The sequence below is a fragment of the Anopheles coluzzii genome, chromosome 2 (genome assembly GCF_943734685.1).
Source record: "Anopheles coluzzii chromosome 2, AcolN3, whole genome shotgun sequence".
NCBI lineage: Eukaryota > Metazoa > Arthropoda > Insecta > Diptera > Culicidae > Anopheles > Anopheles coluzzii.
The window spans coordinates 125,600,172-125,626,435 of NC_064670.1; the positions used below are offsets into that span (position 1 = coordinate 125,600,172).

General features: G+C 46.4%; 5 protein-coding genes across 14 annotated transcripts; 3 read left to right on the top strand and 2 right to left on the bottom strand.

Annotated features, from left to right (window-relative positions):
- Positions 1–60: 60 nt before the first annotated feature.
- LOC120951389 (epsilon-sarcoglycan) lies at positions 61–2,318 on the bottom strand. 2 transcript variants are annotated; one of them, XM_040370075.2, is made up of 5 exons: positions 1,465–2,318; positions 1,120–1,376; positions 917–979; positions 677–817; positions 61–612 (listed from the first exon to the last, which is right to left on the bottom strand). In XM_040370075.2, the coding sequence occupies exons 1-5, from the start codon at positions 2,218–2,220 to the stop codon at positions 477–479; spliced, it is 1,353 nt and encodes a 450-aa protein (XP_040226009.2). In that variant the 5' UTR covers positions 2,221–2,318; the 3' UTR covers positions 61–476. The 2 variants fall into 2 exon arrangements, with proteins under 2 accessions (XP_040226009.2, XP_040226010.2); XM_040370076.2 differs by lacking the exon at positions 917–979.
- LOC120951387 (PAS domain-containing serine/threonine-protein kinase) lies at positions 2,317–18,886 on the bottom strand. Of its 4 annotated transcripts, none has more exons than XM_040370073.2 (6): positions 18,613–18,886; positions 18,117–18,335; positions 16,425–18,018; positions 14,457–16,362; positions 14,225–14,371; positions 2,317–2,402 (listed from the first exon to the last, which is right to left on the bottom strand). In XM_040370073.2, the coding sequence occupies exons 1-6, from the start codon at positions 18,618–18,620 to the stop codon at positions 2,317–2,319; spliced, it is 3,960 nt and encodes a 1,319-aa protein (XP_040226007.2). In that variant the 5' UTR covers positions 18,621–18,886. The 4 variants fall into 4 exon arrangements, with proteins under 4 accessions (XP_040226007.2, XP_040226005.2, XP_040226002.2 ...); XM_040370071.2 differs by lacking the exon at positions 2,317–2,402 and adding an exon at positions 11,170–12,105; XM_040370068.2 differs by lacking the exon at positions 2,317–2,402 and having other exon boundaries at positions 11,992–14,371.
- Positions 4,382–11,020, top strand: LOC120951388 (oxysterol-binding protein-related protein 2). 6 transcript variants are annotated; one of them, XM_040370074.2, is made up of 7 exons: positions 4,382–4,750; positions 6,545–6,946; positions 8,325–8,447; positions 8,522–9,076; positions 9,158–9,383; positions 9,467–9,816; positions 9,880–11,020. In XM_040370074.2, exons 2-7 carry the CDS (start codon positions 6,897–6,899, stop codon positions 9,983–9,985), a joined length of 1,410 nt encoding a protein of 469 aa, XP_040226008.1. In that variant the 5' UTR covers positions 4,382–4,750; positions 6,545–6,896; the 3' UTR covers positions 9,986–11,020. The 6 variants fall into 6 exon arrangements, with proteins under 6 accessions (XP_040226008.1, XP_049461305.1, XP_049461302.1 ...); XM_049605345.1 differs by lacking the exon at positions 4,382–4,750 and adding an exon at positions 4,768–5,581; XM_049605346.1 differs by lacking the exon at positions 4,382–4,750 and adding an exon at positions 4,768–5,329.
- An 88-nt stretch (positions 18,887–18,974) lies between the features above and the next one.
- On the top strand, positions 18,975–20,725 carry LOC120951390 (nuclear receptor coactivator 5). The gene is made up of 2 exons (XM_040370077.2): positions 18,975–19,570; positions 19,655–20,725. The coding sequence occupies exons 1-2, from the start codon at positions 19,080–19,082 to the stop codon at positions 20,451–20,453; spliced, it is 1,290 nt and encodes a 429-aa protein (XP_040226011.1). The 5' UTR covers positions 18,975–19,079; the 3' UTR covers positions 20,454–20,725.
- Positions 20,726–21,037: 312 nt separating this feature from the next.
- On the top strand, positions 21,038–25,895 carry LOC120948429 (cell division cycle protein 27 homolog). The gene is made up of 5 exons (XM_040364728.2): positions 21,038–21,245; positions 21,465–21,825; positions 22,129–22,204; positions 22,274–22,421; positions 22,492–25,895. The coding sequence occupies exons 2-5, from the start codon at positions 21,802–21,804 to the stop codon at positions 25,361–25,363; spliced, it is 3,120 nt and encodes a 1,039-aa protein (XP_040220662.2). The 5' UTR covers positions 21,038–21,245; positions 21,465–21,801; the 3' UTR covers positions 25,364–25,895.
- The last annotated feature ends 369 nt before the right edge of the window (positions 25,896–26,264 follow it).

A 26,264-nucleotide genomic window follows, 5' to 3' on the forward strand; every position in this document is an offset into this window, starting at 1 on the left:
GACCAGTAGGTGTTGTATTCTCGGAGTTCGGATAACTAGAAAAACTCAACATCTTGATGCTTTCGACTAACTAGTTCCAGTAACGTGTATTGTTGGGTGATTTTGTTATTATCATACGATCAATATTATTATCGTGATTATCATTGTTATTATCTCGTAACTTGTTTAATACTATTCTAAACGCGAAAGATTCGTTTTTTCTACTAGTTTCTGATATGGTACTGTATGGTTCGTTTGTTCTTTTTCAAATCGATCTCAATACTACATTCGATAATGTAAAGGAGATTAAACATTAATAATCATAAATAGGTTTATGAACAACTAAAATACCCAACAAAATGTGCGTGGATTGCAATGTGACTCCCATACATCGCCTGACCGCTAAAAGAGGGTTGCAGTATGAAAGCAGCAAAGTGAGAAGATTGCCTTTGCTTTACATAAAATTAGCAGAACAAAACACGTGGCACGGCCGTTTGTCACATCTCAACGTTCCCATTGCGCTTCAACGTTGGCGAGTTGGCATTGCCCGCCAGCTTGTATGGGGGAGGTTTGGGGCGCATGTACATGTTGCCAATGTGGGGGCTGCCCTCGCGATAGAAGCTATCGGTCGGACTGGAATGGAATGGTAAACAAAATGAAAACACGCGTCGTTGTGCCCAGGCTTAATCGCGCTTACCTGATCGAGTGGGTATCATCGAACGGTACGTCGCGCAGACTCTTGAGCTTGATCGTGGACTTGATGTCATCCGGAGAGTAGTGCACCATCTGTACGTTCGGTGCGGCAGGACTGTACTCGGTACGGGAAGATTTTTGCATCCTGTCAAAGAAAGTAGACCAATTTTAAGTGTAAAATTATTACGACAAACAGTCAGAATTGAACAGTTGTAGAAAGTCTCATTAGTAACCACATTTTTACCTAAGAAAATCAGTGCAAATGTAGAAAACATAATTGAAATAATACTCTGAATCGTCGTCATGCCTGGCGTAAACGAAACAAAAAAAAAGAACAAAAGAAAAACACATAAAGCATTAATAAACAACTTAGAAGTGCAACATGAAACACGGCCATTTTGCCCCTTCTCTTTCTCTCTCTCTCTCCCTCGTCTCTCTCTTCCTTACAGTTTTTCGTGCTGGAAGCAAAGGATAATGGTGAGACCGCACAGCAGCAGAGCAAATATCATGCCCGGAATGGCAAATGATATGGCAATCTCGTCGCTATAGTTACGCTCCGGCACCTCGGACTTGAGCGGTGCATCCCACTTGTCCGGGAAGCTGTGTGGCAGTTGAAAATGCTGATGTTCCTTCCGACTTGCACCATGCTTATGGCTTTCGTTGGGATGATGCGGAAGCGCTTTTATATCATCTTCCGTGGCAACCTGGATAGAAGATTAGAGAGTGAGAGAGAGAGAGCAGCACAATAAAGCATCGGTGGTGACTTGGACACTGCGATTCTGTTCGACTTACCATCCGGAAAGCACACCAGTCCAGCTTGAATCCCGAGTTTTCGAACGTCGTCTGCACGGAGGTTCGTTTGTACGTGCAGGACGATATCTTGTACAGGGGTTTCACTTCTTCCTGCAGTTCCAGCATGCGTTTCGAGAACTCGGCACTGCTGCCAAGGTGTACTACCACCCCTTCCCTTTGCTGCGGACGCAACGGTAACCGTGCACCCAGCTTCACGGCAGAATCCATAAAAATGACGTGCAAATCGGGCCGACTCTCCGGCCACAGATCGTTGCGGAAGATGTTCTTCAGGTTCTCGATGCGCCCCGGATCCATCATGTGCACCCAGTTCAGGTTGTCAATCTTCATCTGGATTACGTGCTTGGCTGGTTGCTTCCGGTGGATGGCAAGCATCAGTATGAGCCGCTTCGTCTCGTACGTCAGCCGGTTCAGGGCAATGATTTCGATCGGCACCCGCGTATCGGCCGTCCGAAGCGGAGGTGTACCGTACAGAAAGCCGGAATGGTACTCGGGGCTGTACATGTAGCGAATCCAGGACGGCAGATCCGGATAGCCTTCTAGCGAAGAACGGTACAGAAACTGCTCGCTCAGCCCCTCGTAAGTCCAGTTGAACATACGCGGCTCGATACGCAGCGAGAAGAGCTCCGACACGGACACATCGTCCGTTTTGTAGGTCGTCTCCTTTCCGAGGGCTAGCGATGCGGTCGTCAGCAGGGCAGCAAACAACACCACCGTCATCTTGAACATTTTATCCATAGCCGTTTTATAGGTGATTGGCGTCTTCAATGGAAAACGAAACGGGCGACTTTCGATCACTGGCCTGCGATAGCTGCATTCACTGGTATGTTTTCATCATTGTTTCTGAAATAGCAATTCGGTTGAGCCAGTCAACACCAAAACACCAATCGAAGGTTCTAATTTTTGCCCCTGTTGACACACTGAAAATCAGATGGTAGTTTTGGAGTCAATCGAAGTAACGCATGCGCGCTCGGTCGCACATGATCCCCCCACACCCGCTCGAGGCATTTGGAAAAGGTAATTCTCTTCTTTAAAAACTTTTTCCAGATTGATTGCAGTTTATAATAAATAAAAAGCTTGTTTTAATATATGTTAAGAAACACTACAACAATCTCAATTAATATAATTCATAGCACAAAAAATACGTTAAAAACATAAATTTCAAAGAGAAAGACCAATCGACGAAACATTTCGACGAGCGTTCAAATTTCGTCGACGATGATTGGCTGGGGAAGGTATTGAACCCTGTGTGTTATACGCGAAGCCCGCCAGCTGACAATTGGTAAACGAACGGAAACGGCGGAAGCAAATCTTCACAGCGTGCGGCATTTGGAAACCAACACGATCGGAGCAGCCAGGCGAACATGGAACCGGCAAACGTTTGTCGCAAAAGGTCACGATTATTTCAGCAGTGGTTCTTATTCCCTCAATTTGTTACATGACCGCATTCCGCTTGTGGCGCGAGTTTTGGAAAATATGGTGAATCTTCGTACAACAATCATGCAAGCAGGAGCGCTAGCTAGCACCCGAAGGTAATGATGTGCCGGGAAAGATACGGGAGTTTGCAGCCGGTTTCCTGAGCAGCAGGAATGTGCTTTTGGCGCGGGAGTTACACGACTAACAGGTAAATATGAATGATGTGCTGTACTGTAAAGATTTGGTTCTATGTGATGATTATAAAAGGCATTAATTTTTTTTCTGACATCTCTTATGAATCACTCATGATTTGTCACGCTTTAAACGATCTGAATTCTTTGTTATCCATTCAACAATAATTATCACTGACTGAATTCGATTATTAATCCGCTGGATGTCCTATTTCATTCTATTTCCAGGCACATAGTTGGCACAGCATGAGGAATAGTCGGGACCATCCCTACAACTAAGGTAAGCTTAACTGTGGCATCTGGTATCCGTGCTCCCCATGTGCCTTATCTTCTCTAGCATTGTTCTGCTTGGCTTCCGTGTTGGTTTAGTTGCTTCTACATTTTGTGATGATCAAATCTGGCTTTATATTCTGACACCTCTTATGAATTAACTGTGATTCAGAAAGCTATTTCTACATACTGAATTTACAATTCGAACTTATTAAACGACACGCGTTAATGATAAACATGAAACACTACTAAATCGTGATGTTCTCCTCACTTCCTATCCACAGCCAACGGACGATTAACGAGTTTTCCCCTGGAACTATCCATTATCTGTGCCAGTGCTGTTAACAAGGTAAGGAAACGGACTTGAATTCATCGCATACTGAGCCTTTGGTTGTAAATGATGATCACTTATAGCAATTTCTTTCTGACATCTCTTATGACTTCTTAATGATTCATAATGCTAACATGTTTTACTGAATGGCTGGTATTATTGAATCCGTTCGTAGCGGGAACGTACGGCGCTCACATGAAATTCTAGAGATGGCAACACATTTATTGAGCCCGGTCCTACAACGCCGCGGTGAATAACTGTAGCAACCATCTAGTATGTTAGGAAAATGAGTGTCGGGATGTACGCCGCCGCTACGAACGGATTCAATAATACCAGCCAATATGGATGAAATTTCAAACAGTCTTGCTCTATCTACCTACAAGTATTACATTGTTATTCTTTACTTTTTACAGATCGCCACTCTAGCTGTACTTTACGTACACGCAAGCGAGATATGATGCGCGCGTATCCTGTGTTGCATTCCTCAAACGATCGATGTGCCGGCTCCATATGGAAGTTGCATTATTTTGCAGGATAAAAACAGTGCATTGAAGATATCCCGCGAGATATACGTTTGCTAGAATCATGTTTTGCTTGAAACATAAAAAAACGCACATTTTACACGACATAACTATCCTTCCCTGTTGTTTGTATTTTTTACAGCAAACATGAGACATGAAAATATTGAGAACATTGTATTGTACTGCGTTGACGAAAGTTGTGGGAGAGACTGTGTTGGTTACCTGTGAGCGTGGGCGTACTACGAAAGCTATGCTCTGCCGATTGTAGGTTGAGAAGAAACTCACTGCTCATTCTAAATACCGCGCTCGGTCTTTGCGGTAGTCCTCTTCCAGTAGAAAACAAATCTTGCGAAAAGCACAGTGACTTTAGGCTTGAATCTGTTCTTAAGTGCACCTGAAATTTCATCTTTTGCTACAGAATTCAACGACGGTTGCCCGCCTTTACATACTCGGAACATCGAGGGAAGGACACACAAAGTGTGTAACGCTTTTCGAAAAGTGAACTGCGGCCCTCCATCGGCAACATGAAGTGGTCAAAGGTGAATTCACAGAAGACACAACAACCAATAGTAGCATAATGCTCATAATTCATACAGCAGCTTCCTCGATGTAGCATCATATCTGTGGCCAAGCATCTGAATCAGTGGAAAAGCATAGCCTAGCTACCTAACAATGGGATTCGATTTGCTCTAGAAGTTAGGGCGTGTGATGCACAGTTCGATGGCCACTTGTTCGCAGGACTTTTGATCGATCATAGGGCGAAAGAGAGCAATTTCCATACTGCAATAGCGCATGCGTTGTTATTACACCACACTCTCCTTCTCTCGCACACAAAACCTCCAAAGGCCCAGTTTTTGCTTACGTCCTAAACTCAACCACTCACACACCACACGCGCGGTGCTAGGCTCTCCTCGGAAAGGATAAACGGAAGATTTAGCTTTCATACATCATCATCTTCATCTAGCACATAGTAGTACACCCTTTTCGCCAGCATTCTTCACAGTGTGACCATTCGTCACTGATTGCATTGAAACATCCTTCTCGTGTGATAGTGATTGGGAGTGTGCGTGTGTGTGTTGGCATGTGTGGTTTCACAGCTAAATGTGAACATCGTTGTGGTATTATTCTGGCCCTAGTGTTCGCCAAAGTCGGCAATTAGATGCGGGGAAACAACACAGGACGAACAGTGAGAGAGAACTTTGGTCGTAGCAAGTGATTTCTGATTATGAATTGAAAAGAAAACAACGTAAAAGCCAACATATGAATCATGTGATACGACACCATCGTTTAAGTGATTAGTTATCCGAGGACTCTCGTTTCTGTGACACCCAAACCAAACACCCCAAATAGTATGCTAACGTGAGGCTACTGTAAGTGCAGCAATACTGCAATACACTGTCACTTGTTTTCTTGTCGCGTTTTCTAACCATTTGATTGATCTGACGACATCAACACCAGAACCTCCTCCCCGTTTGTCCCATGCATCACACTCGAATAGCCTACAGCACAGGACATATGTAGCGCTAATGATATGCCAGTACGGGCATCTCCATCCATATCTCTCTACCTTGTCGTCTAGATGTGTGAGTGTGCATCATCTGTGTCCTCCTTCCTTCATCTGTATCGCTCTGCAACTCTCCTCTACCAATTCACCAACTGTCTCTTCATGTATCCTCTTCTCTTATGATTGTATCGTCGTGTTCTGTATGTCTCACTATCTCGTAACCCTAATCGGCAAGGCGGACTATGCACGCTATAACTGTGTGTAAGCGCCACCGCGTGCTGACGTCTCCCGCTCTAAACTAAAAAAAAACTCATATCACATCCGCGCACACCATTGTACTCAAAGAAAGGGACATGCTTACGAACATGCAACATGCTGCCACCTAGTTGCTGCACACAAACACACCAAAATAGTCAAGGTCGTCAAACACATATTTTGTTCGATAACTGCCCTCCCTGCCTGTGCATCTCTGCAGCAGTGTGTGCATAACAAACAACTATGCTGCACGATGTTACACGATGTGATGGCAAAACACAATATGCTTCAGCACCTCGGTATATTTTTAAGTTTTTACAACCACCAAACAAGGGGAACCACATTATTTCGTACAGCCCGCGGCGGGTCTATACCGACACAAATCTAGCTGATTTTGTTTTGTTTTACCTCTGTACACAAAGAGCAGTATTCGATTTGATTTTTTTTTTGTATTGCTTTCACAATTTTGCAATTGTAAACTATGGATTGCATTTAAAAGATTCACAATTAAAGCAATTAAAACCCAAGCGAAGGCATTAAATGAGCAAATAATTTGACCTATTCTTTGTTTTAGTTTTGCATGGAACCGATAAGTGACCAAATGAATGCGTGAATTGGACTAGAAGCATCGAAACACGGAGATAAGAGCGAATCTCAAGACCGAAAGTAAAAAAAAGCAAGCTCTACCAAGAGAGTCGAGTACAAGAAGCCCGCGCGCACCGCCAAAAGGTTCATTATAAGGAGCTAAAGTAGCAGGAAAACGAGGCGTGTGTGTGTGGGTTGTTGGACGGTTGGGCCGATTTTGTGAAAAACAGACCCCCTTATATGGTCACAGACTTTTTAAACATAATTTGCTGGCTTTTTGAATCCATTCATTAATACCTGGTGAATATACCAAAACCAAAACAAACCGCTCAGCTGCTAGTATGGCAGAGAAAGTTGTAAATGAAAAGAATGGCCAGTGTGACAATCTCAGGTAAATATGACGTAATGATTATAGCAATTGCTTGTATAATGTAACGTTTTTTTACGACTAGCTTGCAACCAATTTTAGCTGCATAAGCTATCTCTCTTTTTAAACCACACGATAATATGTCCTCGATACTAAACTAACTCCCCCAAACTACAAAACCAACAACAACAACAACAAAATAAACCATTCTACTCGTAAATAGTTCCTCAATTTATATAGCCTTACAAAACATTTTTCGATTACCTCACGTTTTACTCCCAAATAATACAGCAGAGTGAGTGTGTGTGTGTGTGTGCCAGGCCTTGTTTTTAACAATACACCCCACCCAACACCCCCCAACTAACTAACGAAAGCACCACCCATACATCGAAAAAGAAGAGGAAGAAGAAAACAACACACATATGCCAAAGAAAAGCACGCTCACTTCACTATCCTTCCCCCTAGCTCGCCCAGTTCGTTACGGTTTGTTTATGTGCTTCTTCAGTAAAGTGTACATAGATGTATGTACATGCCTGCCCTTTTGTTTTCAATGTTTCACCATCCTGGCCTACTGGTGTCCGTCCGTCCGTCTGTCTGTCCGGCTGTCCAATTCCATTTACTACCACCAGTAACGCTCCCTCATGAATCCTGTGTGTTCGAAATCATATACATACATATGCTGTGTCTGTGCTTTCCTTACATATTACATACATAGTACTGTTTTGTGTTATCTATTTGATGTAATTACTGTTGTTGTCATTCTGTGTGTTATTAGATTCCATCTCGATTGTTTCATATATGGCAGTATACCCGTATACCCCTAGCGCACTAGCCCAATTTGCTGGATGAGCTTAATTTTGTATTGCCGATGGCCATTGAAACTTGTTCTTGTAGTAAAATCCCGTCTGTAGTTAAAACGACACGCGATCAATTGGTGCAATATGCCAGGGAAACTACAACACCTCGCTACCACTACAGACATAAATCAGAGTGCTGAAACATCGTCACAGCAAGCCATGAATTGTATAGATTAAAATCCAACAGCTAATGTACTACATACGCATGTTAAAGGAAATATATAGCCCCCACCGACCGGTTGTTTGCCGATTTGTATGTTTTGTAGAGCAACAAGCAGCATGGAAAGTTAGCCAGAGTCACAAATATCGGGCCTCCTAATAACTATATCCAACATTTGTTAATAAATCAATTTTTCAAGATGTACTAATAAAACACCATTTCACTTTCAACAATATATACTATGTCTTCGCACTACACACACTCTCACATTATTACGCACCAAATACTATGCAAATGAAAGCGCAGGACGCGCGGTAGCACGTGGTAGCAGCAAGACGGAATATAGAAAGAGAGTATAGCAATGCCCGTTATCATGTGCTTTCAGAACATCGCTTCCGGTTCCTATGTTCTCGCGGAATGATTTCAACATCTGGTCAGTACTGAAGAATTGCATCGGCAAGGAGCTAAGCAAAATCACAATGCCGGTTGTATTTAACGAGCCGCTCAGGTAGGATCGATTGAACATCATCATGATCGGCGATATGATCACACTTTCACGATTCACACCTTTCTTTTCTACAGTTTTCTGCAGCGTATGACCGAGTACATGGAGTACGCCAAGCTGCTGCGCATTGCATCGGAACAGGCGACTCCGCTGGAGCGGCTGAAGTACGTTTCCGCATTTGCCGTTTCAGCGTTGGCCTCCAACTGGGAGCGTCTCGGGAAGCCCTTCAATCCGCTGCTGGGCGAAACGTACGAGCTCACGCGCCCCGATTTTCGGATCATATGTGAGCAGGTGTCACATCACCCGCCAATATCCGCATTCCATGCCGATTCGGACAGCTTCCGGTTCCACGGATCCATTCATCCGAAGCTCAAGTTTTGGGGCAAAAGCGTCGAGATACAGCCCAAGGGCACTGTGACGGTCGAGTTTCCCAAACTCAACGAGGCGTACTCGTGGAGCAATGTCAACTGCTGCGTACACAACGTGATCGTGGGCAAGCTGTGGATCGAGCAATACGGCATGATGGAGGTGGTAAGCCATCAGCATGGCATGAAGGCCACCCTCAACTTTAAACCTTCCGGGTGGAACAACAAAGATTTGCACCGCGTCGAAGGCTACATCACGGACAGAAAGTAAGTAATGATGGCCGAGGCCCATGTGCACGATGCGTGTGCGAGATGAGATTTACGGATTTTCCCCCATTGCCCTTGCAGCAAACGCAAAACGCATTTCCTTTACGGAAAATGGACCGAGTTTATTAAATGCACCGACTACGCATCCTACGAGGAATACGTCAAGGAAAATGCGCACAAGTTTAAGCGCAACGCGGACGATCGCAGCAAAAGTCCCAACGAATCGCCTGGAAATACGCCACGCAAGGTGTTGTCCAAGCTTAACAGCTTGAAGATGAGCTCCTTCAAAAGCCTTTCCATACAGGAGGTAAGCTAGCGGACGACCAATGACCACCATAGTTTATATCGTGTTCGTAATCGATCTTTTCTGTTTTTTTCTTTCTTCTGCAGCCCGATGATCCACCGGAACCGTCAGAGGGTGACATTCCCAAGAGCGATTCTACCTATTCGATCGATATTCCAAACTCCGTTGCCCTCTGGGAGGCCGAATCACGCCCTGCCAACACGGCTGAGTACTACCAATTTACCAACTTTGCCATGTCCCTGAACCAGCTGGAGGATCACATGAAGCAGCCCCGTGCCCTGTGCCCGACCGATTCGCGCCTCCGGCCCGACATACGAAAGCTCGAGCAGGGCGATCTGGATGGCGCGGCAGCGGAGAAAACGCGGCTCGAAGAGAAACAGCGCGAAACCCGCAAGAAAAGCAAAAAAGGCCAGGAGGAGCTGGTAATCTTTCCCCGGTAGGTGTCACCCAGCCGACAATTATGTCGTCCTGTTAACGTCCTGTTTCCCCTTTTTTGCAGATGGTTCAAACAGGAAACCAATCCACACACCAAGCAAGAGGATTGGATCTACAAGGGCGGTTACTGGGAGCGTAACGATGACAATCTGGAGCTGGATATATTTTAAATGCTCTTCCAAACGTACCGTGGACAGACAGACATAACACAAATGACCCGTTGAAGTGAAATGCTACCGTTACTACTATTTACTACTCAGTGTACCATCATCCTTACACGCAGGAATGCAGATCTTTCCTGCGAGAACTTTCGTTTGCTTCTTCCTAACATAAGGCGGACTTACTTTTTCCCAGATTTCCCGACGCTAAGGGACACTAAGTAATTGAATTGATGTAATGGAATTATGTGAACAGGAACACGAGTTTAATGCTATTTTTGCTACCAACACTATACACAGCGGTCCTCCATTTCCAGTCCACAACCAAAATGATGAATATGAATAGAGCAAAACACGAAACATGCAGGAAACATGGTACACATTTCCGGGAACCAAATACGGAAACACTTGGGACAATATAATTTTAGATTGTAAGATGTACGAGTGGCGCAGCAATTTTGGAGTCTCATTTTACGACCATTTAACCACACATTCACAAACAAGCAACACAAACACATACTCTAAAACATGGAAAAGGGACAATAGAAAGGATTGGGTCAATTAATGACATCATATTGCACAGAAACTGGCTTCACACAGCCAACAGCAGGCAGGCAAGAGCAGACAGGCAATATTAGGCATTACATGCGTTTTTGCGATTCCTTTAGAATGAAAACAAAAAACGAACTGGTCATTACTTTCTGTAGTCGCGTTATACAGCAGCGCTGCATCGCATCAATGAACGAGCAAATGCTTCATCAGTAGAAGAGATGGATATAAATATGTAGAAGTCTTACAATACAGTGTATCAAACCGTAGCAGAAGCCCGCCCCTATTTAATATAGCATAATTTGTTGAGGTGTCTATAACAACAGAAAGAAATGTAACGCAAAGTTACTACAGCGTATCTATTACTAGAAATGTAAATGTATCTCTCAGCTACGTTGGGACATGTTACAACATATAAGGTTAATAAAAGCTACATAGTCGCTGCAACAACCAAAAACAAGTATTTTTACTAATACTATATTGCTGTGCTCTACGAAACTATTGTGAAAACAGGATTCATGCACTACATATGTTTAACTACCATTCAGAAATGTATATTCTGATTTGTTTACTTACTCATTCCCTCCCCACTTGACCAACAGTTAATAATCGAATGTAAAACAGAGCGAAACACTCACCAATCGATGTAGAGCTTTGCAAAAATGTTTCTGGTTTTCTTATTTACAATTTGTAGTGCGCGACACAATTGGAATAACATTCTTTTTTTTTTTTTGAATATCTTTTATACATCTCTTTACCTTTCTTCTCCTCCCTCCTCAGAGGCTTGTAACAACGGTATTAAATTATTTCTCTTCTATGTAACGTAGGACATGTTTTCAGCGACGGTTAAAAAGATAAGAGTAGAAACAGCGTGTTCTATTTGTATTGCAGACGCGCCCCCTATTTCTCTATAACACCACGGCCACAGCAATTGTGCTAATTTACTTGCTACACCACAGCATGGGTTTGCTTGACTATCATTGTGATTATGATTATTTGTTGCTTTACTGTTGAATTGGTTTCACTTCTGAATGGCGCCTCTTTACGCGCGACTATGCGAACTGTATGATTGTGCCAAAAATGAAATAGTACCGATAATAACACTCTACTCTTCTTCTACTACTGCTCCCCTTCTTCCTCTAAATGACTATTCACAAGCATTGATAGAAAAGGCCCTTGTACTTGCAACCTGTGTCGTTAGCTACTATTGCGCATAAAAAGCATTCGTTAACGATCATCGATGTCCTCTTCGAAGGTATCATTATCATAATCCGTGTCGATCAAGAGATCGTTCTCATCTTCCTTTCCTACCGCCTCCAGCTTGATCTGAGGCACCATTGCCACTACCTGTTCATAATTATGTATCGGCTCATCTTTACAGTAGTATTGCTGCAGTTTCGTTTGCTTTACGCCGTAGCTCACCACCATCCCATCAACGCATTTCGTACGATTGGTGGACGTTGGCACTTGATCGATCGCGATAACTGCATCCGTGCCCATGCCCAGCAGCGCATGATGTCCGGACCGTTGCTGCATTTCGGCCCGTAGCTGTCCCTTCTTTCCACGCGCTTGCTTGGCCGGATCTGAGTTGACAACAATTGAAACAATCTCTTTTTCTTTATCACAATTCGCCACACAAAGGAGATCGCCATTACGATAGCGAAGATGAAACACAATACAAAACAGAAACAGGACCCGAAATTGCCCACTATTACGGGGATAATAGATAGCAACGAACAGAACAAAAGGCAACATATGTACACATTTGTGTTCAACACATAGATAGAATATAGAAACAATGGAAAATCTACTTACAAAAGAGACAAATATAAGAGGAAAAAACAAATGTCACCGCACATACAATATAAAATGAGACTATGCAACATGACGGGAACACAGGAAAACTCGAAAATAAGGAGCTTTTTAAGGTGTGCTGCGCGCTCGATCGATCCATTACAGTGCTATTCTACAAACAAAACAGTTCCTGTGCAGCTTTCTCCCCTATGCGCCTATTGACAACGATGTGCAAAGTAGATATATTAGTTGAGTATTTTCATTAAATGTCATCATTTTGCTACTATTTTTGTTTGCTGTTTGCTTCACTACAATGACTATTTGCTGTTTTACTGGACGAGTTGCGCTTAGCTGCTGTTTCCGTAGAATTGTATTGGGATTAGTGTTTCAGCAGGATTCCTACACTTTCTGTGCGTGCGTTAGTTAACGAAGCAATCTCTTCGGCTCTTCGGTCAATAGTTGCTCAACAAACACTTTGTGATCAAAAAAGCTAATCAGAGTTTTGTAGCAAAAAGAATTCTCAAAAATGCTTTGCTCTCAACTTCTCACCTACCCGCCTTAAGCTACGTATGCAGGACGTATACAGGGTGGATAATGATGGGGTGCAGCTAATGTCGTGTCGATAAAAAAACAGATCACAGATTCGCAGGACATCAATCAGACAACTGCAGTTGCTTGGAGTACACTACCAAAGTAGATGCGCACTAAGTTTTGCGTACAAAAGTTAACTAAAGTTCCACCCGGCTGTGTGTGTGTGTGTTAGTGTTTGTGTGAGAGAGTGTGTGTGTGTTCGTGTGCGCACGCACGAGGTGGAAATTTAGATTAATTATTCAGACTATTTTTTCTCCACACGCCAACGGCCCGGCACGATCTCACCGACGTTCACCACATCGTGCAGTGCGGCGGCCGCCGGCGGAGGTGGAGGAGGCCGTGAAAGATCAGTAATGGCACAGCCGTGGAATGGAAGCATTACCGAAAGCTCGGGTGCCGTCATATTGGCCGCATCGGTAACACTGTCCATGCTGACAACATCATAGATCGAGCTAAACGTGGCGAAATTGCCATCGAATATGTTGTTCTCCGACTTGGACGAGGTCAGCGAACTGCAAGGACTGGTGGACGAGGAAGAGGCTGCATAGTGCCGTGCGTCCAGCAGCAGCAAATTGGCGCTCGCATCGTCATAGGTGCCCTTCTTCGGAAGCACCGATTTTGTACAAATTTGCGTTTGAGGCAACTCCTGCGAACAGCAATTGGTTGGCGTGTCGGCTGCACTGCTGCTAGCCGTGCTGTCGTCCGGATAATGGAAATGCAAATGATGCTCCTCAAAGCTACAGCAGCTGCTCATGGTGGTAACACTGCTGCAGCAACTGTCACCACTATTTAGCACCGAGTAGGGCATCATGGTGCACATCAGCACCGAGGAAGAGGGCGGCAATGCGAGCGATGGCGTAGTAGAACAGCTCGAGTCACACATGGACTGCCGATTGCTGCGTCTGTACGCTTGTCTAGCGGACTCCTCGCAGGCGATTGTTTGTAGGGGCAAAAGCGAAGGGCTGTTTACGATGGCCGTCGAGACAGAGCCGACTCTTGGGATGCTTTCGGCATCTGTTGCACCGACCAGGGAGGCTGCACGTTCAACGACATCACACTCAAACGTACTGGGCTTGTACACACATTCGGAAACACATTGAACGGGAATGATACTGCTGCTGCTGCTGCTGCTGGCGGCCGTGGAAATGGATATAGCATTCGACTCAATGTTACCACTTCCATCTGCACCACCAGCACCACCACAGTCGGCCGGGGACATATTTACGAGGGAAGGATTAGACTGAGACCCACCACCAAAATACGACACAACGACAGGAACGGTGTGTTCTGCGTACGCGTAGCAAGCGTTTGAATTACCTGTACCTATAACGCCAGACACTGCCGCGGTGGTATCGATTGTACTGCTGTGATTGTTGCATGTCGAAGGTTCCTGTAGGGAGAGATTCTGAATTCCTTTGGCCAATATCGTTCCAGCAGCATGCGTTTCGCGTCCACTGTACAGTTCTAGAAGGAAGACAGAAACATGTGGTATCAGTATCAAGCGCTCAACCCACCGCAGACATGACTTCTACCGGTCACATTTGCATACCGTATGATCTTTCTGGCAGCTTTTCGTCGTCGTGCGTCAATGGACAAATGTCATCGTCCTGCAATTCATCCGGATCAACAAACGAATCGTCTATGTGAGCATGCGGCTCGTCCTCCTCCTCATCGTCACCTTCATCCTCATCATCCACCAACGATAGGCTGTGCGGTGAGGTGGACAGACCGGTTTGACTCGAGTATATCTGGCCGTTGAAGTACTTTTCCGGGTTCACTTCGTACGGTTCACAGGGCACTATGTGGGCAAAGTTGAATGCGCTTGGGTTAATTTCTTGCGTTAACCACTCCGTGCAGATCAGTTGCTTCATCGTGATGCGCGTTTTGGGGTTCTTGTCCAGCAGGGACAGCAACACGTACTCCAGCTCGGGACTGATCTCCTGCGGTATGATCAGTTCCGACTTTAGCGTTTCCTCGATGTCCAGGAAGGGATTTTCGAAAAACATCAGCACATACAGCGTTACGCCCAGGGACCACATTTCCAGCTCCGGTCCGGCGTACTTATTCCCGGCCAACACCTCGGGACTGCAGTACTCCGTGGTGCCGTAGAAGGTGGAAAACAGCTTGCCTTCCTGCATGAAGGTGGCCGACCCGAAGTCGATCAGCTTCACATGGAAGTGCTGATCTATGATGATGTTTTCGTCTTTGATGTCGCGATGCAGAATGTTCAGTGAGTGCAGGTAATCGACGGCGTTGGCAATTTGACGGAAAATGTAGCAGCCAAGCTTCTCGGTCATTGCCGGCCGTCGGTCGATAAACTCGAACAAGTCCATCCCCGAACCGTGCACTTCCATGACGAGCTGGAAGAACTTTTCGTTTTCAAACACGTCGAACACGGTCACGATGTTGGGATGCTTCACGTGCGTCAGCAGATAAATCTCCATCGGGATCTCCTTTCTATCCTCCGTGGTTATCATGAAATTGGAGCACAGCTTCTCCTTCAGAATGAACTTCGATATCACCAACAGGCGGTCGGTATTGCGGTAGCTAAGCTTCACGTACCCGTACGCACCTTTACCGATCTGCTTAATCGTTGTGTAGTGTTTGTTGTACTCTCCAAAAACCTGCTCCTCCTCGCACTGCGACACCAACGACACGGAGTTCGGTCTGCTCTGGCTAACAGTAACAGCCGCCGCTGTCGCATTCGCGACCTTGCTCGGTTGGCCAAGCGAATTATCAATCGTGCTGGTAATGCTATTAAACGTAAGCGTAACATTCGCCTCCTCCAGATTGTTGTAGGACGATTCTGGATCGCGACTTATCCAAATGCAGTACACCTTCCGGCCGCAGGGAAGCATCTGGCTCGAGATCGTGTAGATTATGTCAATCACATTCCCGTCGTAATGTATCGCTTCTCCTCTATACTTCCCATCGACGTACGACAGTCGCTTGCCCGCATTTCCCATCTGTCGGATAATGTCGGCGATGCCGCCAGCCGAGTGACGTTTGTGCTGATCCGGCGTGGACGTTACTAGCGATCCTGCTCCCCCCTTGGCAAGCTCGTACGGTTTTATGAACCGAGGCGTTACCATCACCGGTGGGGCGCTAGCCGGTGTGCTGTCCTTCAGCAGTGCCACATTTATGTCTTCCGAAGTGTACAGTGGGCTTTTGGTTTCGTTGATGGACACATTCTTCGAGTTCAATAAATTCATACATAGTGAGTTTTCGTTGACTGGCGTGAGCAAATCGCTTTCCGGCAAATTTGCATAATCTTCCGATACTAAGACACTGCTACACTTATTCACTACCTCTTTATCTCCTGCTACTAGCGCAGATGAATTGCTCGATACTGTTGCAGTTGCTGCTGATGGTGGTGTGGCTCCCGTAGCAGCTGTTACTACTGCTGCCGCTGCTGATGCTGCTGGGGTCGACGCAAATGCGGAAGTGGTGCACGGCTGAAACAATAAAAAGATTCATTCATCAATGCTGATGATACCTTCCCTGCAATGCTGCTTACCTTTAAGGCATGGTTGTTTTGTGCGTTCGAAACGTTTGCAAAATTTCGATTGTTCTCGCTATTATCCTCTACGTAGTAGGCATTTTCCGACATTACCACAATGCTGAACTGATTTCCCGGCTCGTCTGTAGCGTTTTCACTGCCGCTTGCGACGGGTGCCTGTTCGATGCGTGATCCATCAGCCATCGACCCTGCCGCTGGTAGCGTATTCATTACAGCAACCGAACTGTTGAATGATCGTCTACCGGGATGCGAGGCGTTCGTAAAATCTAAGCAAACCTTGCGCGGCTCCTTCACAGGACTGACGGTCGCTTCGCACTGCGATGTTCGTATGTCATTCAGAGCGCCGGACAGGAATCCTTCCTTGCTGTTTTCCAGCTCCACGTGATCAGTTTCCGTTTCCGACTCGTCGTTGTCTAGGGACGACAGCGTTGCGTTACGACTTCTGGTCAAGCAATCGGTCTCTTGGCCAAAGTTGGGAATCAGCTTCGTTATGTGCTCCCCAATGGTCTTGCTCTGTGGGATGCCAAACATCAGCATAGAAAAGTGATGATTGCACGATTCTATTACCGAATTCTCATCGATCACCAGCAGCCCCGACAGGTTTGTGTACACCCAGATTGTGATCAGGTATAGCAGTGCGTTTGGATTCGACACCCCACTGTCCGTCGTATCGGTGCCAGTTTCGTGGTGGGATATCAGTAAACACAGTGGAAACGATACTCCGTCCTGCGTCTTGCCCGTAGCCTTCTGCTTTCTGATATGCTTCGCTATGAGGCTTGTGTCCGGGTCTGGAAGTTGAATGGCCGGTATCAGCAGCGCTACATCCATTCCTCCAAATTTCTCCACCGAATCCAGCTGGAACAGCATCAGCGCTTCATTGTCACCCGATACAATGTAACCGTTTTGATCGACCACCAGCTGGGCCACTCTCCTCTCTACCGGCTCCGCCACCGCTAGACATCTCTGGCCTTCGGTGTCAATTTGCCTAACCCACAGCGAAACTGCCACGTTTTTGTCGTACTTTGTGCACAGCTCAACCACTTTTCCGCTCAGGATTATCACCGTCCCATCTTCACTGTTCAACTGGCCCTCCGCTAAAGCAGACACGTGCATCTTGCTTTTGTTAAACAGCAGGCTGGTAAACTCCATCTCACACAGCTCTTTCGAGTTGTATCCGAGCAGCTCGCAAGCATTGCGATTGACGATCAGTATACGGGATGTTTTCGAGTCGATCGTGAAAACCGCCTTGTTTGGATTGATATCACTCTTTGGCAGCCGGCCAATCGATTCCGACGCCGATGCAATGTACGAGTTGTTGTACGGTGAGGGTACACCATGCGGGAAGCATCCTCCCTTCGGACGGAAGGCCGTGAATCGGACTCCATTAGAACCGTCCACTCGCACCCGGTCCATGTTTGCCATCGAGTCCCAGCTCAACCGTACGGGCGAGTTTATTGCACTTACGAAAGCAGCTCGAGTAAGAGGCCCACCGTACCGGATGCACCTTCTGCCGATGCCCGGAAAGCTTTGGTTTGCTTCGAACGAGTTGCACAAACTGCTCTGTCCTGGGACGAGGATGGAGATTTGTTGTCTGTAAAAACGCACACACACCTACGTTAATACGACCGTGAAGAAAATGGACAATCAACCCCCCGCCCGAAAACCGTCGATCTTTTAGTCCGCCCTCACCTTAGCTCGCTTAACGGGGTGAATGCATTGTATGGCTTAAGATGAGATGATTTGGTGCCACTAAATCCATCACCTGGACGGCACCGACGGAATGCGGATTGCTTTTTGCTAGTAGTACAACAGTTAACGTTCAGGAGCTGCTTCCCTCTTCTTTTGCTGCATTTTGGCTGCTCGAGCTGCACATCTTTGCCGCTGTCTTCCGTTCGATAGCTGCTGCCACTGGTTCGAGTAGAAATTACGTTAACGCTGTATCTCGTTACATTTTCGTAGGAAAAACGGTGCTCCCTCGTAAATGTTTTCTAGTGCCGTGAGAGGTTTTAGCCAAACCAGAACAACATCAGCGAGAGGACCACCAACAATGACAGTTGATGTGAAATCGAAAATCGATAGGTCTCATCGCAACACCATTGCGCATGTACTGTGCAACGATGCACTTTGCATCGGAAGCGGGTAACGACGTATGCATCATTTCCAGCTGCATTCTGTTTTCACTCACCTATCCATTTTGAAAAAGCTTCAATGAACATCAAAACAACACACACGAATGGCGCTGCAACAGCTACACTATTCGCAGAGGCTTCCGGTTGCACGGTTTGCTCATAGCAATTAACAAATATGGACGCCGAATTGCTGTGAAATTACACTTTCTGCACGCTTGATCGCTCCAATAGATGAATGAAAGCGGTTTTCGATAGTAACAGTGCTTATTTCACAACTAAAACGAAAAATAACTTGCTTCAATTGCTTTACAAACAAATTTTAGCGCCAATTTCAAGTTCCTGCATAAACAATTCAATTTTCTCGTTGATGTGAGCTGTCATCTGTCTTGTTGACAGTTTGTTGTTTATCTACAAAATCGATTTGCCTTTGTTTGTCGCCATTGTTTTTCTTCTGCTACAGCAAAATTAAAGCGGATATTGTTGTCCTCCTGCGTCCCAGACAAATATTTACACGGTGTACGTTATGGCAAATATTCCTCCGGTCAATTCCAGAGTGTACGTTGGCGGATTGGGAGAACAAGCGAAAGTGGAGGAGTTCGAAGAGTTGTTCAAAGATTTTCAGCCATACCAAGACTTGACGCTTCTGCGCGGATTCGGGTTCATACAGTTTCATTCCGAAAAGGCAGCTTCTGCTGCCATCAAGGCGATGAACGGCAAGCTGTTCAACGGTCGAAAACTGATGGTAAAGGTGGCCAACGACAATCGCGCAAAGAAGGGATTGCTACCGCGGGGTAGTACAGCAGCTTCGAATGCCAAGTCAAACGCGTCGGGTGCCGCTGCCCGCGACCGTTCGCCCGTGGATCCGATCCATCCGATCAAACGTGGATACCATCCACAGCAATACAGTGTTGCCGATTTAAGTAGCGTGTATCCGGAGACCCCGATCGGGCAGGCACCACATCGAGGAATAGAAAGCAATGATTGTGAAATCATAGTGGTGAACAAGGAGCTAACGTAAGCAATCACACAACAGAAACTACCCACAATTACTATTGCCAGAGTTGCCGTTGCCTAACACAATTGTCTCTTTCATTATAGCCCATATGCGGAAGGTATTGAAGCTCGTCTGAAGCGGGCGGGTTTGAGCGTAGATCTACTGTTTCCCAACAATGACGTGCCGATTGGCAAGGTACTTGCAAACAGAGCATCTCAGGGTACATACTACTGCATTGTCATCACTCCAGAGAATCAAGAACGCAACAGCATTACCGTAAATGTGCTGTACGGTATACCGGCGGAGCACCGCAACATGCCCACGGATGATGCTATAGGGTTCATCGTGAAGAACTTCGACGATAAGCGAAGGCAGGAGCTTGCGCCCCATAGCCGATCTGCTTACCACCGTGTGGCTCCAGCAGTTCAGCCACAACCTCAGCCAGCACAACTGCACACAGATCTTGAGCAAAGGCAAGAAAAGCACCCAGAAGCGATTCAGAACATGATCAACCTGTTGGCCGCAAATCGCTCCCTGACCGTGCTGCAATACGAAAGGCTAATCAAATATCTGAACGAACGCAAAGAGACGCAGATCCGGCTGGAACTGGGAGAGGATGTGGATAGTACGACCGCAAGCTCCCTAATACCACCGATAGTTTCCGCTGCTCCGGTAAAAAGCAAACAGGAAACGGAGCGAGAACTGCAGAGGAAAATTTTGGACATCATGAACAAACCATCGATTTTAGGTGTTGCGAAGCCTGTAGCTTCAGTCGAAACCAAGCCGAGTACGAACACCATGCCAACGTCCACACTGTTGCATGACCCCAAGGTACAGCGAGCGCTAGACTCACTGTTGCAAAGTCAGTTGTTTTCAAACGTTAACGTGGGATACAAGATGTAATAAGCATTATAACCTATTTTAAACATTTAAATTATAATAATACCTGCAATTATAATGCCTGTCTGCACGAATCGCAAGGAATGAACGTTAAAGAATAAAACGTTTTCTCTTCAATTATTCGCAGCGGCGGGCCCACAGAAATAGTCGCGCAATAGTTAAGCAAAGCTGTTCTGTCCAGCTTTGTGGATCCGTCTAATACTTTTATTAAAACAGCAACATTTGATCGTTAATAAAAATTGTATATGCTAATTAAAGTTGCATAAGCACCAATTAATTCATGAATATTTTATTGCCAACTACCTCGGGCTACGCATACGCATATTTTCGATTGAACATGGAATTGACGGTGTGTATACCTACCCAAGTCATCGAAAACATCGAACGATTTATTTTTTATGGAATACAAGTTTTGCTCACAAAATTGCTTTCATTGTATGTTTTCGTACACCGTATCGATAAAAAAAAATAAAATGTTCTATTTAACTTTTGTTTTGTAGCTTATCAACTATAAAACAAAACATCCAAAACGTACAAATTTGAATCAATGAGCCACAAAAACATAGCACATCCCAGCTGTCATTTCACGTTTGACAGATATCGAAAAGGCAAGCGAGAGGAGGTTTTACTTCCTAGAAGAGAAAAATTACACATTTTTAGTGCAAATCAAAGGCCAATGTAAATAAATATACTATCCAAATAGATATCGGCTATCAGTGCACCATAGCTTAAGTGTTTCTGCTCGGGCGAGCGTGGCAACCATGCGTAACAATAGAAAATAACATGCATTATCTGGTGAGTGAGTAGCAAGCAACAAACAGGAAAAATAAGAAGAACAGTTTGGAGTTCAATGAAAAGTTTGCTTACAAAAAAAAGCATAATCAGAAGGACGTTGTAATCTGGTTACAGCGCCGTACGAACGTCATTGAACTGCAGACGCACGAACGAAACACACTAATAACACTGCCTTTCGGTTGTTTTGTTTTCTCTTACCCTTCCGATGCTCGTTCACAGCTTGCCCCTGCATCCTAAGGAAGTCGTCAAGAGTGGACCGAATCCAAAAGACAGGGATCCGGATTAGACAGGGACTGGGAACAGGAACGGGCCAAAAACGGGAAACCCCAGTCTAGGCAAGCAAGTGCTGCATTGGATGCAATGTTCCGAGAGCCGTGCTAGGCACAGTACACAAGACGGTACTGCTATTACTATTGCTACATCTATGAAACAGGCTTGAGACCAAAGAAGCTGGGCGTGTGATACTCGTGCATACCAGGAACATCCAGCCTTACCCCACGGACATTGAACGAGCCCCACGGAACTTGAAAGAAGCAGTGAGAAAAGTGAAATTGTGATGATCGTTCAAGAACCTGTGCAGGTAAATTTGTCATAGCTGACGATTGATTAAAGTCTCAAAAAACCCAGTAATTACAAAACGAATGGTCGCTCCGTGAAAAATCAATCATTCGTTATTAATAGCAGAGCGCGCAATACATAACCCTGTTCGGCCCGCTGAACGGCGTAATAAGTTTGGACTAATCGATATCTGTTGTGGCCCCCATAGTGTAGTAAAGTTTTGCAAGGCTCTCACAATCGATAGCATAATTGGACACGCAATACTGATATTTGCACAACAAACAAACATCGTTGTCATTATTCGTTCGTTGTTTTCTTATTTCAGGCCGCAATATGGCACTGCCTGAACCATTACCACTATCAAGATGCCACGTTTCTTGCCGAAAGGCTCTGCGCTGAAGGTGAGTATACATTTGTACAGCGACTGAATGGCACTGAACATGATAACATTCCATTCTTTTCCATTGCAGTGGAGTCTGAGGAGAGTATTTTCCTGCTGGCAACATGTTACTATCGATCGGGACAAAAACATTTGGCCCATTGGTTGCTTTCGAAGAAAAGCGTTCGTTCCACGCAGTGCCGCTTCCTTCTTTCAAAATGCGCCTTTGATTTAAAAAAGTAATTACTCATTATTGCCGCGCGTAATGTTCGCTTGCTAATGTCGATTATCATCTTCCTCCCGTTGCAGATACTCGGAAGCGGAAAACGCCTTGATAAACGACGATCACCTCAGGCAAAGGCATTTGGATGAGATTGTGAAGGAGTTTGGTGATATTGCATGCTTCGCGTTGGAGCTGGTTTCAAAAATATGCCTAAAGACTGAACGAGCCAAGCTCGCGAACGATGCCAGTCGGAGAGCTGTCAAGCTGAATCCCTTCCTGTGGCAATCGTTCGCAGATTTATGTAGCCGGGGCGAGAAGCCGGACCCCGATAGCGTGTTTCAGCTGACTAGCACTGATATCTTCCAAACAAGCCAGGCACATCACTACAACTCCATCGTGTGGTTTGGCGGCGCGGGTGTGCATACTAGCGGGCCAGTGTTGGATCCGGCGGCAGGAGGCAACGATAGCTCGGATCAACTAGGCGCCAACATTGATAATCCGTCAACGCCGGTTGATCAGTGCTTTACGCAAAACGTTAACACACCGAACAATCACCATCCGCCTGGAGCACCGCCAGGGATGGGGCTTGGCAATGCACCGTACGTTCCCGCGCAACAGAACCTGAACTACTCGTACATTAACAATTCGGTCGGATCGATACGCGTTGGCGGGGCCAATCTGAGCGCGGGCGATCAGACGCCAACACATGTATTCACGGAACACAATACACCATTCCGAAAGCAGCAGTTTAAGTATCTCACCACGATAAGCCCTACGACGCCCAGTTTCGGGGTGCTACCGATCATACACACACCCAACGAACCGATAGCGTTTCTCATGACACCTTCCCCGCAGCTGGTGCAAATGGGCACACCGGTGGGGCAGACGGGCCCAACGGCACTGATACAGCAGCAAGGCTCTCAGTTTATGCAATTCGCCACTGGCATGCAACAAACGCCGCAGCAGCAACAGCAGCAGCAGCAACAAAGCCAAGGCTTGATAGGGGACGGTACGTTAGGCGATCCGCTCGCCGTGGCTCCCAACCGGAAGATAGCGCTGTTAAGCAGCAACAAAAAGATGCGCCGCCATCACCACAACAATTTGGGCACGATGGGCAACATCATCAACCGCAAGCACGAGTCGCCGCACCATCCTCAGCAAGCAGCTATACAGCTGCTGCAGCAACAGAGCACCAACACCAAACCGATCGTATTTAGCCAAACAGGAAACCAACTGACCACTACACCGCGCACACCCAACACGACCGGCGGTGCGCTACAGCAGGGCCAGAATGTGCGGCGCAGCTCGCGTCTATTTAGCAACAGCAACTCAGTCAAAGAGAACGCCAAAAGTCCACAATTGAACAACAAATTCGTGGCGCCACGGTCACCGCCCCGGCGAACGAAACAGCGCATTTCGAAGACAATCAACAGCAGCGTCACAACACTGATGGAAAACATCCCGGAGAAGAAGTCCTCGGTGTGCGGTGCTGGTGGTGATGCACCGGTGAAGGAAAAGATCGAAACCATCACATCCACGGTCGACGATAGCACCTCGCCACTGCTAAACGAGAAGGTCTTGCTGAACAACAGCATCAACAGCGCCCAGAAGATGGCAGCGCAGGTGCTGCAGCTGAAGAAACAAAGCGCCGATGGGCTGATGACGCTTCTGCGCGAGCTAGGGCACGGGTATCTGCGATTGCAAAACTACGAATGCGAGAAAGCGATTGAGCACTTTTCCAACGTTCCATTGCATCACTACGAGAGTAGCTGGGTGAAGAGCATGATAGCGCTGGCCTACCACGAAATGCGCGACTACGAGTCGGCAGTCCAGATTTTCCACGACATCCACGAGCGCGAACCGTACCGGCTGCAGTACATGGAAATCTACAGCACCGATCTGTGGCATCTGCAAAAGGATGTAGTGCTGTCCTCGCTGGCGCAGGATCTGATGGCGCAGGACAAAACCTCACCGATAACGTGGTGCGTGGCGGGTAATTGTTTCTCCGCGCACAAGGAGCACGAAACGGCGATCAAGTTCTTCTTCCGTGCAATACAGGTTGACGAAGAGTTTGCATACAGCTATGCTCTGCTCGGACACGAGCTGGTCATGACCGAGGAGCTGGACAAGGCGCTCTCGATGTATCGGTTGGCTGTGCTGCACGACCCGCGCCATTACAATGCCTGGTTCGGCATTGGTACAGTATTCTGCAAGCAGGAACGGCACGAGCTGGCCGAGCTGCACTATCGCCGAGCATTGCAGATCAATCCGCGCAATTCGGTCATCATGGTGCACATAGCCGTGATGCAGTTCTTCCTGCGCAAGACCGACCAGGCCATCAGGACGCTGAACGCGGCCATCGCAATCGATCCGAAGAATCCGCAGTGCAAGTTCCAGCGCGGGTCGATGTTCTTCATGATGGGACGCTACCACGAAGCGCTCAAAGAGCTGGAAGAGCTGAAGCAGATCGTGCCAAAGGAAGCGATGGTGTACTATCTGATGGGCAAAATTCACAAAAAGCTGGGCAACGTCGATCTGGCACTGATGCACCTTAGCTGGGCCACGGATCTCGGCTCGAAGGGGGCAAACAATCAGATCAAGGACAACTTTGACTCCATCATTCGGACGCAGGATGGTGACGGTAGCAGCAGCATCGATGGTAGTGGCGGCGGCGGCAGCGGCGGTGGCGCCGGCGAATCAAGCAGGACGGGTGGCGACTCGACCAACGGTGGTGCCGCGGGAAGTGGCAGTGCGGCGCACGGTGACGGGGGCGACGTGGAGGACAAAATTGGCAGCGTTGTCAGCCTGGACCCGGAAGCGGGCAGCAGTAGTATCGATCCGGACTACTTGCTGGGGTTCGAGCATGGCTCTAGCGACGACTCGACTGCCGCAGTCAGTATGCGAAATGAGTCACTAGACATAATAGCAAACAATTTTTACGATAGTGACAGCTATTAGGTACATGAAGGTGTGTGATGATGTGGCGTAGCGACTTTGCGAGCGCGTTACAACAAAAAGAAAACAACAAAATCCCCCACACACTCACACGCGCATATACGCTGTCCTGTCCTCTCAGTCGCGTCGGTCGTCGTTGCCCGCCATCGGTAACGCCTTTCGAGCGCAGTCAGTCATAAGCTTAAGCTGCCGGCCCTCTCCTCCCTACCTACCCCCCCCCCCTCTCCTCCACCCTCCCAAAATGCGTGTGATCAAATGTAGAATATTAATCTTGGTAAATGATACAATTCTCTCGTCTCTTCTCTATATACCTTTTTCCCCTCCTTTACTACTACTACTGGTCTGTCATTGGAATCTGTGTTTCTCTTAGTAATCAATGGTTCATCTAATCATGTGTAAGATTTAATCGTTTATAATTGCGTCTTTTTGTTATTCCATTTAAGCATAAGTAGCAGTTTATTGCAAATTCATTTTATGGAAACCCACCAAACAAAAAAAGAATAAAGAACAGGAAACAGCAGAGCATACAAACACACACACCGTATCACGGACTCGGATCGGTTTAGTGCCTTTAATTTAGATGACATGCGATGATGTGTGCGTTTTTAGTGCAGTGCAGCGCAACGCGCTAGGTAAGTGATGATATGATGTTACCGATACACTTTACGTTTATCTTTTCATTGTATATTTACTTTGCCTATCGCAACTAAGATGCCAAACATTCATAACCGCTTCTCGGCTGGATGGTTGATGCTTACAAACGATAGTTGAATAAACAGAGTGTTCTTCTTCTTCTTCTTCTTCTTTTGTGGAGCAGGATGTAGTCTTCTATGTTTTATAAAGCCTATGCTTAATAAAGCCACATTCAAAGACGTACCGCTCTTAGGTTTTCGACTGCCTGAGT

Coding starts and splice junctions, on each gene's coding strand:
- LOC120951390 (XM_040370077.2), top strand. CDS start 19,080: ATGGCAAATATTCCTCCGGTCAATTCCAGAGTGTACGTTGGCGGATTG. Junction 19,571..19,654: donor GTGGTGAACAAGGAGCTAAC/GTAAGCAATCAC, acceptor CTTTCATTATAG/CCCATATGCGGAAGGTATTG.
- LOC120951388 (XM_040370074.2), top strand. CDS start 6,897: ATGGCAGAGAAAGTTGTAAATGAAAAGAATGGCCAGTGTGACAATCTC. Junction 6,947..8,324: donor GGCCAGTGTGACAATCTCAG/GTAAATATGACG, acceptor ATGTGCTTTCAG/AACATCGCTTCCGGTTCCTA. Junction 8,448..8,521: donor GTATTTAACGAGCCGCTCAG/GTAGGATCGATT, acceptor TCTTTTCTACAG/TTTTCTGCAGCGTATGACCG.
- LOC120951389 (XM_040370075.2), bottom strand. CDS start 2,220: ATGGATAAAATGTTCAAGATGACGGTGGTGTTGTTTGCTGCCCTGCTG. Junction 1,377..1,464: donor ACTGGTGTGCTTTCCGGATG/GTAAGTCGAACA, acceptor TCTTCTATCCAG/GTTGCCACGGAAGATGATAT. Junction 818..916: donor ATTTGCACTGATTTTCTTAG/GTAAAAATGTGG, acceptor TTTCTTTGACAG/GATGCAAAAATCTTCCCGTA.
- LOC120951387 (XM_040370068.2), bottom strand. Junction 18,019..18,116: donor ACCCCGTTAAGCGAGCTAAG/GTGAGGGCGGAC, acceptor GCGTTTTTACAG/ACAACAAATCTCCATCCTCG. Junction 16,363..16,424: donor AAAACAACCATGCCTTAAAG/GTAAGCAGCATT, acceptor TTATTGTTTCAG/CCGTGCACCACTTCCGCATT.
- LOC120948429 (XM_040364728.2), top strand. CDS start 21,802: ATGATCGTTCAAGAACCTGTGCAG. Junction 22,205..22,273: donor CGAAAGGCTCTGCGCTGAAG/GTGAGTATACAT, acceptor TTTCCATTGCAG/TGGAGTCTGAGGAGAGTATT. Junction 22,422..22,491: donor TGCGCCTTTGATTTAAAAAA/GTAATTACTCAT, acceptor CTCCCGTTGCAG/ATACTCGGAAGCGGAAAACG.